Source organism: Oppia nitens, unplaced genomic scaffold (assembly GCF_028296485.1).
Source record: "Oppia nitens isolate AA-2021 unplaced genomic scaffold, nextdenovo-longstitch-racon4-pilon3 scaffold3_pilon_pilon_pilon, whole genome shotgun sequence".
Classification (NCBI taxonomy): Eukaryota; Metazoa; Arthropoda; class Arachnida; order Sarcoptiformes; family Oppiidae; genus Oppia; species Oppia nitens.
In genome coordinates, this window is record NW_026533221.1 from 4,392,809 (window position 1) to 4,410,616 (window position 17,808).

Consider the following 17,808-nt stretch of genomic DNA (forward strand, 5'->3'; position numbering starts at 1 on the left):
TACACACATTGTTTGACTCATTAACTCAATTATATATATAGTGTTATACATTGTTTTGTGTCTCACTTTTTTCCTCACATTTTAACATCAATTTAAAGTAAAGCCATTAATAGTTAAAACATTCAAATAAATAGCTTTTCATATAATAATAATAATAAATATATTTATTATAACAAATAATTTTCGTAAAATAATAAGCTATTTATGACTCAATATTTACATTACATGTGTTTTGTCAATCATTTGTGTACACATATGCCTATTGGATGACAACATCACCTCAATTGGTCCCACAATTGACTAAACTTTGTATATATGTATTGCAATTTGTGTTAACATGTGGTGATCAACTGATCCACTGATATATACCATAACATCGATTAATAGTGTATTCAAAACTCTATGCAATAGACAATCAATTATATATATATATATATATATATATATATATACCGTATATATATATCTTTTACAACAAATATTTTGTAAAAATATTTTCAATAATTATATTATTATAGAGTCCTATGAAATATCAATCAACTAATTGTGAATCAAATTCAACCCATTTATAGCAATATATTTAATATTTTATTTATTTGTAATTATTATACGTATTAATAACAAATTGATTACAATTTTTATATGAATTTTTTATTATTAAAGTGATTGATAGTCAATACATAAAATTTAGCTAAAATTTTATAATAAATGACAACAAATTATTTACATAAGGCTTATGTGAACTTATTTTGATAAATATTACTATTAATAACACTTTTTGCATATTCAGTGATATTTGTATTGAACTACAGTTTCATATAAACATAATATAATAGTTTTGTATATATATTTGATATATAGATATATTTATAATATAATTTTAATGTCAACTCAATCATCACTTGAAATCCAAACAAATTACTGTATTTTGAAACTATTGATGATTTTATTAATAATTGATTGTTTATTATAACGTTATGGTAATGAGTGACGAAAGAATCACATCCAGAGGGGTATGTTTTGATGTTTGGGTCACAACTCTGTTAATCTGACAAATTGTTTGCAAACAAATTAGTGGCCGATTGGCACTGAGGTTGTGGCCCGATATCGGTTCAGTGGTAAAGCTGATGAAGATCTGTCCTTTGAAAAGGGAGACATTCTGACGATTACAAACCAGACAAGAGTATGCTTTAACATCTGATAGTTATTTCAACTAATTAATGGTTTTTAATGATTAGGACCCGAACTGGTACAGAGCCAGACATGTCAATGGTAAGGAAGGACTGATTCCCGCAAATTATATACAAAAAAGATCTGAAGTCAAGTTGAATGCAATGCATTGGTTTCACGGAAAGATCACAAGAGAAGAGGCTGAGACACTACTTCAGCCGCGAGAAGTATTCTCATTATTAAGTGATTTATGTTTTTTCAAATAATTTTAACTAATTTTGTAATTTATGTAAATTAAAAGGACGGACTATTTCTGGTCAGAGAAAGTACTAACTTTCCCGGAGATTATACACTATGTGTTTGTTATAACAATCGGGTTGAACACTATAGAGTCATTTATAAAGATAATAAGTTAACCATTGATGAAGAAGAGTACTTTGAAAATCTGTCGCAACTCGTAGATGTAAATAAAATTTGCTAACATTTTACTAAAATAATTTATATTTGTATTATATATTTATATATTTATTTATTTATTATTTATTTATTAGCATTATATCGCCGACGCGGATGGTTTATGTACAACGCTTCGGGTGTCAGTTCCAAAAAATGGAAATTTTGAGTTTTCTGTGGACTCGAAAGCGTTTGAAGCCGCCGGTTGGGTCATCAAAATGCATGACTTAAAACTCGGAGAGATTCTTGGAAAAGGAGAGTTCGGTGACGTATTATTGGGATCATTGAGAGGACAGAAAGTCGCTGTCAAGAAATTAAAGGATTCGAGTAAAGCCGCACAAGATTTTCTAACTGAAGCCAGTCTTATGACATCATTGAGGCATAAAAATTTAGTCCAACTTTTGGGTGTTGTGTTTGATGGACCATCCATTTGTTTGGTCACTGAATTTATGGCCAAAGGTTCACTCGTTGATTATCTGAGGTCTAGAGGCCGACATCACGTCACCAAAAAAGATCAAATAAACTTTGCCACTGATACTTGTGCCGGAATGAGTTATTTAGAGTCAAAACATGTGGTGCACAGAGATTTGGCTGCAAGGAATGTCCTCATTTCTGAAGACTGTATCGCAAAAGTTTGTGATTTTGGTTTAGCTAGAGATGAGACATTCAATCTGGAAGGCGGAAAGTTTCCCATCAAATGGACGGCACCCGAGGCTCTTCGGCACAACAAATTTTCAAACAAATCCGATATGTATGACATCAATGATTATATATTTATTATTGTTTAACAAAACAAAAAATAGTTTACAATATAATATGGTTTTTTTAAAATCAGGTGGAGTTTTGGTATATTATTGTGGGAAATATATTCATTTGGAAGAGTACCCTATCCTAGAATTGTAAGTTAAATACATTAAAAAATTATTTAATAAACTAATTAAAAATTATTTTTACAGCCATTGGCTGATGTTGTAAAGCACGTGGAAAAAGGTTATCGAATGGAAGCGCCTGAAGGCTGTCCGGTAGAGATTTATGAGATAATGAAACATTCGTGGGATTTGGATCCCGATAAGAGACCAACATTTGCCACTGTGTTTAAAAAATTGGATCATTTAAAAACACTAACCGTTTAGAATATATAATATTTGATGTTTTATTTTGGGTATATATTGTAAAAAAATTAATGAATTGTAAGATTTGGAAAATAATTTTTGAATAGCCGTTTTAAGTCATATAAGTTATATATATTTGTATAGTAATTTTAATTTATTATTTAATTTGGTATCATTTAATGTAAAACACACACACATTATGAAGTGTTCCCCAAGTATTATCAAAGTTTGTTGGCTAGAAATGTATTGGCCATAAAAAATACACCTCTCATATCCATTATTAATTAGTCATCCATTTTTTAAAAATGGGGTTTTTTGAGTTATTTCCAATTTATAATACAGCACCGGTAGATTTGTTGAGACGGAAAGATACTGTATAGATGTTAGAGCTGATGTTTTTTTTTTTTTTAATAGAAACAAATTAATACTAATATATTAATGGTTTTTAAAAGTATTAATTGTAGGTTTTTTGTTGACTATATTATATGACATTTGTGATTTTTGTGCCTTAATTTTACACAAACAAACATTTTTCAAATTCATTCCCTATTTTTGAGATGATATCTATATTTTTTGTTTTAATTTGTGTCATTATTTAATATATGAATTTTTTTAGTAACAAAAAATGAGCCATTTTTAGTAACAAATTTTAAATCATTAGACACAAAGTGTTGTCTCTTGAATTAACCAATTTTTACTGAATCATTTATTTAATATTTATTAATTTAATAGCACTTTAATAATTGTACAGTAATTTAAATTATACATTATTTATTAGAAATCAATTATTTTTTATTTATGAGATCATTAGTTATTTAATTTTTTTTTTGTCTATAAAAATGAACAAATAATTCGTTGTTTAATTCATTGATTTCATTTAAAACCAATGTATAATTTAAATTTGTATTTATTTTAAGTGCTATTATAAACTATTTTATAATAATAATAATAATAATTAATTATATTAATAATAATTTATAGAAATTAATTCACTTTATAACATACTTGAAATTTTTTAATAATTTGTGATTTTTTTTCATAAACTTATTATTTAATATTTTTTAAGTTAATATTTAATAGAGTTTACATTAAAATCTTAATACAATTGATAATTATGGTCCCATTTGATCATTTTTTAAAAGAAATTACTCACTCAATGGTATCGTTATATTAAAATAGACTAACGATAGCTATTTTCTGTCAACAAAACGTGTATCAGATCTGAGAGTTTGTTTCACAACAATAACCAGAGATAACAATATAATTAAATCATCTAATCTTTCAATGATTTTGTTTTTGTTTGACGAATTGAATTAATGAATGCATAGAAGTATTTTTTTTAATCAATTGTTTTTCTCACTGTTTTTTATGGATCGATCGGCACATTAACAGACCGCATATTTTGTGACCAAATTAGTTGTCGCAATATATCAGTAATCTTGAAGAGAGATTATACCGTGAGATGAGATCCGTTATCAACTAATTGGGTTCTTATAGTCGAACCAGTGGTCGAAACTATGTGAGAAAGTCAGCAAACAATCCTAAACTTATTTTAATATATTTCACAAACTAATGTTAAGTATAAATCAGGCCCACACCTGTTAATACAAGTAAAACATCAATTAAAATCAATTGCCTATTAATTTTAGGTAACTGTTTTTCATACCCTTAGATTAAAATCCCAACTGCATGTCGATAGAGCTGTTCCATCGGGTGATGTCTTAACACTTGTCACTCTATTTTCGTGACCATAAAGAATACAGAGTCGACAGCATTTTAATGTATCCCAAACATTGACTGTATAATCGTTATAACCGGCAAACAGTAGTCGACCTGTTATTTAGTTAAATATAAATTTATGTTATTTATATTATAATATGCGATGTATTTAAGATATAAACAGAAAAATTGATAAAAGTCTTACCACTTATTGAAAAATCTACAGAATTTACACCAAAAATTATGCTCTGTTTTGAATATATGGCTACTTCTCTATCGGCTCTTAAATCAAATAAACGGCACTAAAAGAAAATATATTATTAATTTAATACTTGGTATTAGTTTATATATATTGTCCGTACGGTTGCGTCATCAGAGGCAGTGGCAATGGCGTCACCACTCGGATAATATTTGACAGAATTAATGTCTGCGTCGTGTCCTTCAAAAGACTGGACGCACTGACCATTTCGGAGATCCCATATTAATGCAGTTCTATCACAGCCCTAATTACATATCAATACATTTAATAATTAAGATCTTATAATAATAATGTCTGTGTGTCTGTGTATAAGTGATATTAATTACCGCTGAAACAAATGTGTTTCCCGTCTCTGATGACGAAAGATCTATTGCCATAACGTCACCGCTGTGTCCATGAAAACTCTGTATGAGTGACGCGCACTCGACATCCCAGAGCGCACAGGTACTATCACCACTTCCTGTCAATATCTGCGAAACAATTGATGGTAATTAATGATTAATATATTTGATTAAACACTGTCATACTTGTTGGTCAGTTCCTGGAAATAAACAACAGGACATATAGGATGTATGTGTCCCAACATTTTTCTTTTTGGTCGCAACATCTTCTTCAACATAGAGTGGATAAACAGTAACTTTATTGTCCAAACCCCTGATTGAATATTTTACATGAATTAGTAATTAATATGATATCAATTTTAATTATTAATATGATTTAATTATTAGTAGTACTAACCCACAGGCAACCAGATTACCGGAAGGACCGTAGGCACAGGCCATAACCCATGTGGTTGGCATTGTTATGGCGTGTTCCTGATTATACATTTTATTTAAATAAGACAAATATTAGTCATACAGATAGTTGTGTCATCAAAAATATGTGTCACCTTATTTGTGGTGAATGCGTCCCAAATGATGAGCTTTCCGTCTTGTGATGAACTGACGATATGTCTGTTATCATAGGACCAGTCGCAACACAATACCTTTCCCTGATGTCCTTTCAATACTCGACGGGGTTTTATATTTAAATTAAATACATTGTCTAACCGTTCGGCTGCAGAGGAAACTGAAAATGATATTTTCAGTTAATTAGTTATCATATAAAAGACATGACTAATTGTTTAGTTAGTTAGGTATCGAAAAATGATGGAAAGTCATGATTAGTAAGGAATGGTGGAAACGGTGTGTATGTGTATAATGAATAAGGAAATGGCATACAAGTGACATCATTAAGCTTTTTGCGCTCTTCTTCCAGACGTGTCTTTAATCGCTCGACTTCTTTACGAAGCGATTCAATGCTTTCTTCCGTGAAATCATTTTTCGAAAGATTTTCTCCTTCGTTGCCATCGTTCGCCATCTTATGTCTCATTCAGACCGTCATAAGCGCTGACCTCACATAACATTAACACTGAAGTGACTGAATCTCACAATTGTTATCCATAGATATGACTACAAACACCATTGCTATCGATGCGCAAGAGTTTCTCCTAAACATCTCATATGTGATATATAATATATATTTGCAAATATATAGCAATTACATAGAGAAGCGATCGTTTTTGCCTAACATCGCCCTCATCTACACTACATTACTATTGTAAACAACCATTACTTCATTTCAATTGACACATATTTTTATGGATTCAATCAAAGATATTCTTTAATTTTTTCAATTATTTATTTTTATACAACTTATAATTAGTAATATAATTAGATGGCATATTCATTAATTTTACTTTTATATTTCAAATATATATATATATATGAATTTTCTTAAACCCAAACCCCACCCAAAAACATATTATTTACTTAAGAAAATAATTTATTAATATTAATGTCTCCAATTTATTATATTATATAATAATATTTACAATTATACAGTTAATATATCTATATAAACAGTAATGTAGATATAAATATCTATTTAATTTATGTTTACATTAATAAATATAATTATTATATTATGAATATTATGAGTATTTGTCCAAAAAAAAAATATTTTTTGCATAACATATAGGAGTAGGTGTTTGTGAGATATATGTGCTGTCAATGAAGTCAATCTCCCCGAAGACCACTTGCCCTCATTGCCTGACCTTAACATTCAATAACATTTCAGTCATTTAATAAATATTTCAATTTTAGGCTATATTTTGTCTCTTTTTTATCGAATTTTACATTAATTTTGTAATTAATTTAAATCAATTTATAACAACATCTTATATTTGAACTTTGATTTTCAATTTGTTTGTTATATCAATATATTAATGAAAAATTATAATTTTATTTTAAAACAAATTTTTAAATACAAAATTTTCAATTAGTTATTGATTTGTATTCGTATAATATATTATTTAAAATGTGTTTCTTGTGAAGTGATTAAAATGATTAAGTAATATAAAAATTTGTATACGATATTATAAATCTAATTATAAGTAATTATAATTAAAAAACAAAAATTTTATGAATTGCTTTGAAAAATTTCTTTAATTTTTTTAATATATAAATAATTTATATTATGTAATGTTTTATATTGTATTTATTAATATTTAATATATATTAATATATTGTGCATTAGTTTTTAATAACATTATGTCAATAAAGGAAGAGATATTTATTTTAAAAATGTATCGGAAATTAAAAAACACAAAAAATATTTGTTATTTACTATTACTATTAAATGTTAAAATTTTATTTACTATTTCATTTACTAAATGTATTTAATTAATTAATAAATAAAATTGTTTTTATAATTTTTGCAAAAATTGTTGTATTATATTGTATAAATAATGCATGTAATGACAAAATATACTCATTATAAATATTTTTGTATAAAAAATAAAGTAATAAAAATAATAACCAACATTAATTTTATGGTTTAACGGGTTTTTATGATTCACTTATTAATTATTTGCAATCCCGTAAGTGTTATTTAATGTTGAAATCATTATACACTATAACTATAAAATTAAATATATTTTTTAATATTTTAAATTGTTTATTGAGTCTATTTTAATAAAATAGATATTTATTAAGTTTAATTTATATTTTCATGTCTAATTTGCAATAATATATTTATAAAGCATATAAAATATATAAATTTTATATATAGTATTTATAATATAATTTAATTTGAATAAATAAAATGTAAAAAAGTTAATAATAGAAGCTTATAGAGTAGTTTTATACTAAAATAATATTAAATTGTATGTACAGTAATGACATAACATTATTGTTTTAACACACAATATATTATAGTATTTTATTTTAATATATTCTGTTTAAATGATTTTTTATTTAAGTTTTGAGATTAATTTATATTATATGACTTTTGATAAATAAAGAATTATTATTAATTTCAAATTTTTATTTATTGTATTATCGACTATTGGTAGTGTATGTTGTTATGTATTATTTATTTATGACATTTTATCATATAATTTATTAATTGATTATATATATAATTTATACTTTATATTATATATATATAAATTTTAATAATAATGTTCATAATGTTCACAATGTTTATAAATAAAAATCAGATCAAATTGAAAGATCAAACATGTAATATTTTATAAATAATTTAGTTTATTTATAAATATATTATTGATTTAATATTTGATCTTGAATATTTATGTTTCTATTATGGCCAATATGTCTAAATATAAATTTAATTGAAAATTATATTAATGTAAAATTTTAAATTTATTGAAATTGATATATTAATATTTAAAATAATTATAAATTTGTCAAAAAACTAGATTAAGTTATAATACTTTATTTTGTTAAGACATAAAATATCTAAAAATTTACAATAATTTTGTTTTAGAGCCATAATTGCCATATGTATGAAACGTAAGCATACTATATGTCTGTATGTGTTTAACATTAAACAATGCAATTAACTTTCTTTAGCTAATTCTCATTGAAAGTTATTTTAAGATAAGGAGTACAGAGAGGAACGGTTGTCCCAAATTAGCACATCTACTATACCATGACTTGTGCGACAACTGCACTACTCGTTGTATATTATAATAAGTTTAGACAAAAAATATTTTACTTTTAAAAACTGAAATTCATCGATGCATTACTTTTGAATGCGTAAAACATATTGGGCTTCAAAATACAATAATCTTTAATTTAATTTTTTTCTGTTTGTCTGACAGTATATAATTATAATATATTAATATTATAAGTATTGTTATAAAAAATGTATGATATCATTACATTGAAAAAAATATGCCATAAATTTGTTGAGAAAATTTTTTATTTGTTGTAATCATTATTCATATATAATACAAGTAATGATGTGATCATTCATATTGAAAGATCAAAATGAAGTTTTACCTGTTATTACTTAAAATGTTTTACTCATTTTTATTTTTCTTAAATTTTATTACTATTTATTTATCGGGTGAGCAAATTATTTTTGTTAATACAAATTACTTGTAATTATTTAAGCAATAAAACTAAGATTTATTGTTTTTTATAAAAAAAAGAATCGAGCAATTTCAAATATTTAAATTATTTTAAATCTATAATTATATTTTTAAAAACTTATTGGCGATAAATTATTATAATGTTTTTTTACCATTAATTTAAACAGACAATGTATTGACTCAAGAATGGATGAAAAGCAATGATGTTGTCTATTACGGGCCAAAGTATGTGACTGAAGGACAGACATTTGAAATAATGTGTCAAATGTCAAAGTTTAAAGCACCCAGGTGGACTAAAAATGAATTACCTACCGGTGAATCCAAACGATTTAGTTATACTAATAAAATAGGCATTGAAATGACCAGAATTGAGGTCATCAATGTGTCCAATGCCAGCGCACAAGACTCGGGTTACTACCGATGCAATAGTTTTAGTCGATCTTATCATCAAATTAGTGTCATTACCTCTGAACCCATTCCTAATACGGAGGAGACTTCAACCACAGCTGATATACTGTTCAATGAAATCAAAGAGGATTACACAACAATTACTTTGAAGTGTCCGCTACTGTATGACACCACACAAGACACCGAATTTTTCTGGTAATTACATCATTATATGTTACCACAAGTTCTTCTAATTTATTATTATTAAAAATATGGTTTATTATCGATTAATAATTATTTATTCAATTGGTATTGGCATTGAATAGGTATAAAAATAACATAAATATAGTGAATGATGAAAGAAGGACTGTTGAAAAAACACAACTAATTATAAGGAACGCCACGAGTGCTGTCGATGCCGGAGATTACATGTGTAGGGCTGAGACCATATCACAGTTGGGTGGTTCACAATTTGGACAAATCATACAACTTAGAGGTACTCCTATAATTTAATGACTATTCAATTTATTAAATATTAATGTTAATGTTTATCAATGTTATCAATAGCACCCATTAGGATAAAACCCTTTACACGGTCTCAAAATGTCATGTTAGGCCGTCCATTCACATTACAGTGCAATTATACAGGTTATCCGGTCGGAAAAATACATTGGCTTATCGGTACTATTCTTGGATATATTCATATTTTTATAACAGATTATTATACAAAATTATATACAAATTTCAATCTATTTATGCAAATTTATTTTTGTTTTAAGGAAATGAAAAAATAAGTTCAATCAAGTTATCTGAGTTGGGAATCGAGATTAAGCCAAATACTGACTCACATCCCGATGCCGTACTTGTGGTTAGAAATGCCACTCAATTGCATACAAATTCATACACTTGTGTTGTAAATAATAGATTCAGTGAAGATGAGAGATCTGTTATTATTACAGTTAGAGGTCAGTCACTTATTTATTATAATTTTTGTATTTTCTGCACTTTTGACTTTTGATTATACAGTAATATAAAATATAAATATATATATATAATACTATATTTATATGAATAATAAACATTTAGTTTGACAAATTAACTTATAATACAGTACATTATTAGCAAATTTTTTAGATTAATTATTTTATTACTAAATATTTAATCATAAGTTAATTTATAAATATATTTTTATCAAACTTATAATTTTTCAATTTATTTTTATTTAAGATTTACTGTTTATTTCACATATTATTAATATAAGTTAATAATTTTTATTTAATTATACTGTATGCGATAAAAATAAGTAATTAATTGATATCAACATAAAATGACATTTTACATATAATCAAACAATTTTTGATAATTTATGGCCTCAATATTGCAAAACAAAATGATTTAAGTTTTACAATATATAACATTAGATGTTTTATTTAATCAATGTATCATTGATTTATTGATAAACTCTTTTTTAATATTTATATTTCTTGCATTTTTTAATATTTTATATAAAATATCTTTATTTCTGACTTAATATACTGTTTATACCGGTAGTAATATATAAATTATAATATTCAAATAGTAATATACATATTAATTGTAATTTAAATTATGAGAGAATTATTTTTTAAATCAGTTAAAATATTAAATAAAAACAAAAAACAATTATAATTATATCCATTAGTATTCACTACTCTAAAAATATTACTATAATAATACAATAATTTATAATAATATACATTGTTGTATAGTTTTGTAACTAGAATAGGAATATATTGTGTATAAGTAATTAACTTTTATTTCAATATCATAAATTTTATTAGTTAAGTAAATATGTATTTAATAATATGTTATTATAGTATTATTATACGAATATAATTAGTTTATGTTATTGTGATTTTATTATCCAGTAATTCAAACATTCATTAATAATTCAATAATTATTTTACATCAAACATAATAAATATAATTTACTATATTAGACAACAGATTATATGATAAATAAAATGATTTAAGATATTATATTAATAAGTTTATATTGATAGCAATAATTAGATAAAAGCGCATAAATATTGATTTTTAAAACTAATTTTTTATATAATTGTTAATACCAGTCAAAAATAATTTATATAATGTATATATAACTTATACAATATATGTTCAGTATTTAATATCGTGTTTAAAATAACGTCTGAATAATAATTATAATAATACTGTTTATTAATAATAATATATGAATATAGCTTTTCATTGAATCATCTCATGAATACAGCGAATGTCATATAAATAGAGTAATACAAAGTTATGGTTACATATCATCATAAATAATCCAAAAATTTTGTATTAATTATTAGTTTATTTATCATAAATAATTCTATTTAAAAATTATTAATAGTTATTATTATATACAATAGTTAGATATATACTGTATTTGTTAATAATTTCATAATAATAATATTTAGTAATAGTAATGATTTAATAATAATATTAATTATCAAGTGTAAAAACATTGCATTTTCAATATTGATAAAAACTGTGTATATTTATTTGATTGAATACTACTGGAGTTTTATTATAAAGTGATAATTAAAAGATTAATTTATTGTATTTAATGTATTTAATTCAGAATATTTGAATTTAATGATAAAATATTAAAATAACATTATTATTGACTTAACATAAAAATTGATCAAAACGTTAATACAGTACATGAATACATGTATTAGATTAAGAAATAAATATAGATATAATTTGTTAAAACATTATATTAGATGATCAAGGGCATTTATTGAGTTTTTATTTTATTTTTAATATTCTATACATAAATATATACTGTATATAATATTAATATATTAATATAGTCTATGTTAGGGTTGGGTCGGACACACTATATGTGACTTTAATGTATAGCATGTCTAGTGTTGGACTCAAAAATCAATAGCGTTTTTATGTTCGATCGCTTCGGTTCTCAAAATCTAATATTCATTGAATGCTTTGAACACCGATTTGACTCTAAAATAGAGTTTTAACTTATAATTCATTTATTAATTGCTTTATTAAATAATAGCAATTAGTTATGCATTAAAACTCATTTATTGTCTTAACTATTATTATAGTGTAAACAATATTATCATTTCAATCATATATTGCTTACTAATTGTAATAATAATAATATTAATAATAATAATAATAATATACTGTATTTGGAAATATAATTAAATTATTTTTACAATTGATTGCAATTTGCAATCATTTGGATTATTGTATATAATTGTAAACATAATTAAGTGATTGATTTGATTCAATCAAAGAAAATGGTCTCAATTTTAATCAATAATTGTTTGAAATTGTATTTAAATAACAATTATTTTCATAAAATGTTGATTATATCGACAATTATATTGTTGTTAATTAATTGTATACAAAGTGATGACCAAAATAAAAGAGAAAGTAAATGAAATGAAGACTAACTTTCAATTACAAGACCTAATGATATATATGTGTCTTTGATTTGTACAGATCGGCCGGTCAATGGTCAGTCACCGCTCATTTTGGCCGAGAATCGGGAGCTAATACTTGGCTGCAATTATACCGATTCCGAAGGACGACCTGTTATTATCAGTTGGAAATGGTTTGCATTGATAGACAGCAACCAATTATCTGTAAATATCACTTGTATTTGTCAATCATTAGGTCTAAAGACGGCATAAACTATGAGGACTTTGACGAAGAAGACAAGAAACGTATGAAAATTGATGAAAGAGACCATTCATTGATTATCTCAAAAGGCAATAAAGTGTACGTTTAGTTTGATTTATATATTTATATTGATATTAATTGTATGTGATTTGTGTGAACAGTGATATCGGTAACTGGAGGTGTACTAATCCAAGTGATGAACAACAGTTCTTAATAATTATTGTCAGAGGTATGCAATTCATTCAATTGTCACTATTTATCGATAAATTTTATCTTTTTTTGTGTCAAAATATTTTTATTTCATTTCTATAGCTAAGCCATATCTGTATCCTTTCGAGGAATTTCAGAAAACCAATTACAAGTCGGCAAATATTATTGAGGGACAAAAGTTTGAACTAAAATGTGAAATAATTAGTGATTATAATAGAGACGCGGGTGTTATGTGGTATAAGTATAATGAAAATGAGCATGATCATTTAAATAAAGAAATGCAATCAATTGGCAAATCAGAGAGAATACAAATCAAAGAATTCAATGTTACATCTTCTTTGTTAACCATTTCAAAAGTGATTCCTTCGGATCGATTCTATTATGTCTGTATTGCTGATAACGGTGTCACCACTTTTAATAACACTATTTTACTTCGTGTTAAAGGTATATACAAATCAATTATATATTTAATACTCAAATTATATGTTATTAACTGCTAATTGATTGATAAAAACAGATAAATTGGGCGCTTTGTGGCCATTCTTGGGAATAGTGGCCGAAGTGGTAATTCTTTGCACAATTATATTCATTTATGAAAAACGAAGAATCAAACCTGATTTCGATGACTCGGACGACAACACTGAACCGTAAGATCATAATATATATTCTGATCATTTTTATTGAAATTTCTGATTTTATGTGACATATAGGAAGGCAACTCAAGACAGAACGTCTAGTAAATCACAAGATGTGAGACAACGAAAATAATTAGTCAAACAATTTATAATTTAGTGATTCAATTATATTTTAGTGATATATCTTTAGTTGTTTTAATTACTTTATATAGTTATGAATTTATTATTAATATTCTTATTATTATTACTTAAATTACTATCCATTATATGCTCTCACATGTCCTCTAGACTTGATTGTAATTTACAATATTAATACATTTGACTTATTCAACTTTGCCTCTCATTTTTGACAATTATACAGTATATAAAATTTATATAAATTTGTTTTTTAGACTATAAAGTGTTTACTTATAGTCAAAAAAATATCGTTTCATTTCATTATTTAAACAATTTCTGTGTTATTATATATGCTCTCAGAGTCATTGACAGTCTTGTTGTGCATAATGTCAATGAAAAGCAGATTTAATATTTAATAAATTAAAGTGCAATTTAAGTGCAATCATAACTATAGTCTAGGCCTTTGATTTGTTAGTCAAAAGTAAATATAATTCTCTTTTAATTTTCACAAAAAATCGTTTTTAATTATGAAATCAATTTTACAATTATTTACATATTATAGCCGTATAAGCAATTAATTGATAGGATATAATAATTACGGTATATATAAAAACAACTTACGGTACATATTATTAACAAATGCGAGATTAAACTTACCAAACATACCATTTATTTGTAATTATAAGTTATAATATACATTATAATACTATTGTTGATTGTTTTAATTTTGCCAACATTTTAATCTTTTGTAATCATAGACTTATTAAAATAAAAAATATAATATTAATAAACGTTTAATTTCTTATCATAAAATATACTATAAATTTATTTATCTACTACTGTAAGTAATATTGGTTTATTTTATGGGATTTAAACATAATTTACAAATAATATTTCATAATTAATTTCAACATAAACTACTGTAAAATAAATAACTTTTCGATTACCATAATTACAAATATATATATATATACACAATATTAATAATAATACAAAGTAAAACAATAAACTAATATTTGAAACCACCATATGCTACTGTATTTGTATTAATTGGTGAACAGTTAGTGACTGTGTTGACGTTGTCGTCGTCGATGATTTGATCGTAATCACGAATGGCAGCTCTGGTACATGGATTACACGGATAGAAGAATGTTTCTCTCATTGCTGTTGCGATGGACTCACGAAGTCTCTCGAAGAATGTCTTTTCCATAAGATTATCATTGTTTTGAAAGTCAAAATCTGCCACTTCTAGTGTAAGATTATTTGAAGCCCTTTGTTGTAAGTGATAAGCAATGGCCACAACTATTATAATGATAGCCAATATTGAACTCACAATTGGGATTATCACAAATGTCAACTGTGTTTCTCTTATAACTAAATCAACAAAAAAATAATTAAAATTAATTAATTAATATAAGATATCAATATATTAATCATTACACGTTTGTAACATACTTTCATAAACATTAATTTTGATTGATTTGTTAATATAAGTCACATCATTATAGACTCCAATGTCCACATAATAGGTGCCATTCTCTCGGAAGTAATGAGTGATCGGAAAAAAGCAATCATTATTTGAGTAAATTAACTCCTTATCACAGGTAAAGTTTGGCCGAAAGTTCTTTGAGAACTGATAGCAGTGCCAAAATGGTTTGTCACCTCCCGTACAGTTCACCTCCAGATGCAAGACAGCGCCGTCCTGTAGCCATGTATTTCCTTTAACCACTACTTCTTTAATGGAATTTCTGGCTCTAATTTGACGACTAAAACGACCCAATTTATTGAGTGTTGTATTACCGCGCGTTATATTACACATTATCACTACATTTATATCATAATCTTTACTTTCGGTGAAATTAACATTATTTGATGAACTATTATTGGGACCAAATTTATGACTGTCCACAATCCATGTATAAGAAATGGACGCATTCTTTAGTGAATGTGAACCATCATTGATGACAGCATTCATTTCTACAGTTCGGTTAGTGGCCACCAATGATTGGTTAAGGGCTTTATCGGGAAGACCTGACTGTTGTATATTAATACTTCCCGCTAAACCATCTATAATCACCAAATATATCAATTAATTAAATGTATTCATCAATTTACCGATTCATTAGTCAATTGATAACATACTTTGAAGTTTAAACTGATGAATGTCTTCAGCTATGAGCCAACCTTTGATACCCCAAATATAGATAAAGACCTGTACTTTCATAGTATACAAGCCTTCACTTGTTTCACTTGACTTGTAATCGATGGTATAGTTGACCTCATGCTTACCCCTAACCTCTTGTCTATGCGGAGGATATACTTCTCTGGCTTCAAACACATATCCATAGTCTTGCATATCAATAGGTGTATCGCCTCCTATTAATTTGGCTGTAAATGTGATGGGAATGTCCAGAACTCCCGGCCCGTCATCGGACACAAAGACTGTGGCTGTTAGACATAAAACACATTAATAAATCAAATACAATGACATATCTGAAGACATACCACAATATGCGCCCTCAAAGACACTCAATGATAATACAATTATTTTTAAATACATTTCAATATTATTCATGACTTTTATATCGTTTTGTTATTAATAACTAAATTTCAAACCATTTTCAACATTAGTTTCATCTTTTTGTTAAACAAAATGATAAATTGATATAATTATTAATAAATAACTGTTGAAATCAATGTTTATTTAATTACAAGTATTTCACAATCAAATCAATAATACTTTAGTTATTATATCGTATTATAAATAATAATAATAATAATAATAATAATAATAATAATAATATGCAATAAAACAAACATTACATTAATTACTCTAAATTACAGTAATATTAATAAATAGCAAAACAATTCATTAAATGTCTATAAATACGAGTCATTCAAACATAACATAACGCAAAACATGTGACACTGTTTTGATTGAACTGATTGTTGAATTGATTGTCAATTTAGTAATTCATTATATTTGGTCTCATTTGGTGACATCTCAAGACATGTCTAAAACAAGTATCGATTTGATCAAAGTTATCAAATCGTTGGAAGTGGTTCTCAATGATTGTCTTCATGTCAATTGTGACGACACTCTCATCGAGAAGTTGTTGTCATTTCTGAAACACGACATCTCATTGACAGTGAATGACAAGACTTTAATATTGAATTGTCTGCAGAAGTCAATTGATCCAACTTTGAATGATCTGATGGCAAACCATGATTGCTATGATTGGCAACAAATGGCGCATAAGTTACGTATTTGTGGTACTCTTTTGGCCGATGAAGAGCTCTTTATGAGACAACAAAATTGTCTTAAATTTATTGAATTGATTTCCCAGGAAGTGATTAATAGTAGCAAATCTTCGCTAAAGTTTTCATTTTTTCGATGTCTTAATGACATAAGTGATCATCGATTGGGTCTCAACTGGATTTTGTCCACAACTTTGATTAATTCGGCGAATAATAAAAGTTTTGTAAATATTTTGTGGTATTTTATGAATAAAAGTGATACCCGTTATGTTGAACAAGAAGTTATGAAATTGTTTATCACTTTAATTAATCACTCGTTATCTACTGACAACTTGTCTCAAGTGATGTGTCAAG

General features: G+C 25.8%; 4 protein-coding genes across 5 annotated transcripts; 2 read left to right on the forward strand and 2 right to left on the reverse strand.

Annotated features, from left to right (window-relative positions):
• The first annotated feature begins 875 nt into the window (after positions 1 to 875).
• On the forward strand, positions 876 to 3,353 carry LOC128958921 (tyrosine-protein kinase CSK-like). The gene is made up of 7 exons (XM_054304883.1): positions 876 to 1,013; positions 1,076 to 1,183; positions 1,239 to 1,397; positions 1,472 to 1,633; positions 1,722 to 2,374; positions 2,459 to 2,522; positions 2,580 to 3,353. Exons 1-7 carry the CDS (start codon positions 978 to 980, stop codon positions 2,754 to 2,756), a joined length of 1,359 nt encoding a protein of 452 aa, XP_054160858.1. The 5' UTR covers positions 876 to 977; the 3' UTR covers positions 2,757 to 3,353.
• A 682-nt stretch (positions 3,354 to 4,035) lies between these two features.
• LOC128957307 (guanine nucleotide-binding protein subunit beta-5-like) lies at positions 4,036 to 6,175 on the reverse strand. 2 transcript variants are annotated; one of them, XM_054303046.1, is made up of 9 exons: positions 5,934 to 6,175; positions 5,603 to 5,781; positions 5,452 to 5,528; positions 5,241 to 5,367; positions 5,040 to 5,183; positions 4,817 to 4,957; positions 4,660 to 4,756; positions 4,402 to 4,568; positions 4,036 to 4,333 (listed from the first exon to the last, which is right to left on the reverse strand). In XM_054303046.1, the coding sequence occupies exons 1-9, from the start codon at positions 6,082 to 6,084 to the stop codon at positions 4,322 to 4,324; spliced, it is 1,095 nt and encodes a 364-aa protein (XP_054159021.1). In that variant the 5' UTR covers positions 6,085 to 6,175; the 3' UTR covers positions 4,036 to 4,321. The 2 variants fall into 2 exon arrangements, with proteins under 2 accessions (XP_054159021.1, XP_054159020.1); XM_054303045.1 differs by having other exon boundaries at positions 4,037 to 4,250.
• Positions 6,176 to 9,046: 2,871 nt separating this feature from the next.
• On the forward strand, positions 9,047 to 14,995 carry LOC128957414 (basigin-like). The gene is made up of 11 exons (XM_054303163.1): positions 9,047 to 9,126; positions 9,319 to 9,754; positions 9,865 to 10,034; positions 10,106 to 10,219; positions 10,318 to 10,503; positions 13,055 to 13,166; positions 13,229 to 13,333; positions 13,396 to 13,463; positions 13,547 to 13,888; positions 13,962 to 14,091; positions 14,155 to 14,995. Exons 1-11 carry the CDS (start codon positions 9,048 to 9,050, stop codon positions 14,210 to 14,212), a joined length of 1,800 nt encoding a protein of 599 aa, XP_054159138.1. The 5' UTR covers position 9,047; the 3' UTR covers positions 14,213 to 14,995.
• A 166-nt stretch (positions 14,996 to 15,161) lies between these two features.
• Positions 15,162 to 16,889, reverse strand: LOC128957643 (uncharacterized). The gene is made up of 4 exons (XM_054303444.1): positions 16,702 to 16,889; positions 16,339 to 16,644; positions 15,652 to 16,263; positions 15,162 to 15,570 (listed from the first exon to the last, which is right to left on the reverse strand). The coding sequence occupies exons 1-4, from the start codon at positions 16,769 to 16,771 to the stop codon at positions 15,206 to 15,208; spliced, it is 1,353 nt and encodes a 450-aa protein (XP_054159419.1). The 5' UTR covers positions 16,772 to 16,889; the 3' UTR covers positions 15,162 to 15,205.
• Positions 16,890 to 17,808: the final 919 nt, after the last annotated feature.

Excerpts from the sequence above, each read along its gene's own strand:
- LOC128958921 (XM_054304883.1), top strand. The coding sequence starts at position 978 with ATGGTAATGAGTGACGAAAGAATCACATCCAGAGGG. Across the intron at positions 1,014-1,075 it reads AAAGAATCACATCCAGAGGG|TGGCCGATTGGCACTGAGGT; the intron begins GTATGTTTTGAT and ends CAAACAAATTAG. Across the intron at positions 2,375-2,458 it reads TTTTCAAACAAATCCGATAT|GTGGAGTTTTGGTATATTAT; the intron begins GTATGACATCAA and ends TTTTAAAATCAG.
- LOC128957307 (XM_054303045.1), bottom strand. The coding sequence starts at position 6,084 with ATGAGACATAAGATGGCGAACGATGGCAACGAAGGAGAAAATCTTTCG. Across the intron at positions 4,958-5,039 it reads GAAACACATTTGTTTCAGCG|GGCTGTGATAGAACTGCATT; the intron begins GTAATTAATATC and ends ATATGTAATTAG. Across the intron at positions 4,251-4,401 it reads GTTGGGATTTTAATCTAAGG|TTTCGACCACTGGTTCGACT; the intron begins GTATGAAAAACA and ends TTTCTCACATAG.
- LOC128957414 (XM_054303163.1), top strand. The coding sequence starts at position 9,048 with ATGAAGTTTTACCTGTTATTACTTAAAATGTTTTACTCATTTTTATTT. Across the intron at positions 13,167-13,228 it reads GTTATTATCAGTTGGAAATG|GTCTAAAGACGGCATAAACT; the intron begins GTTTGCATTGAT and ends GTCAATCATTAG. Across the intron at positions 13,889-13,961 it reads TATTTTACTTCGTGTTAAAG|ATAAATTGGGCGCTTTGTGG; the intron begins GTATATACAAAT and ends TGATAAAAACAG.
- LOC128957643 (XM_054303444.1), bottom strand. The coding sequence starts at position 16,771 with ATGAATAATATTGAAATGTATTTAAAAATAATTGTATTATCATTGAGT. Across the intron at positions 16,645-16,701 it reads CTTTGAGGGCGCATATTGTG|CCACAGTCTTTGTGTCCGAT; the intron begins GTATGTCTTCAG and ends TATGTCTAACAG. Across the intron at positions 16,264-16,338 it reads TCATCAGTTTAAACTTCAAA|ATGGTTTAGCGGGAAGTATT; the intron begins GTATGTTATCAA and ends TGGTGATTATAG.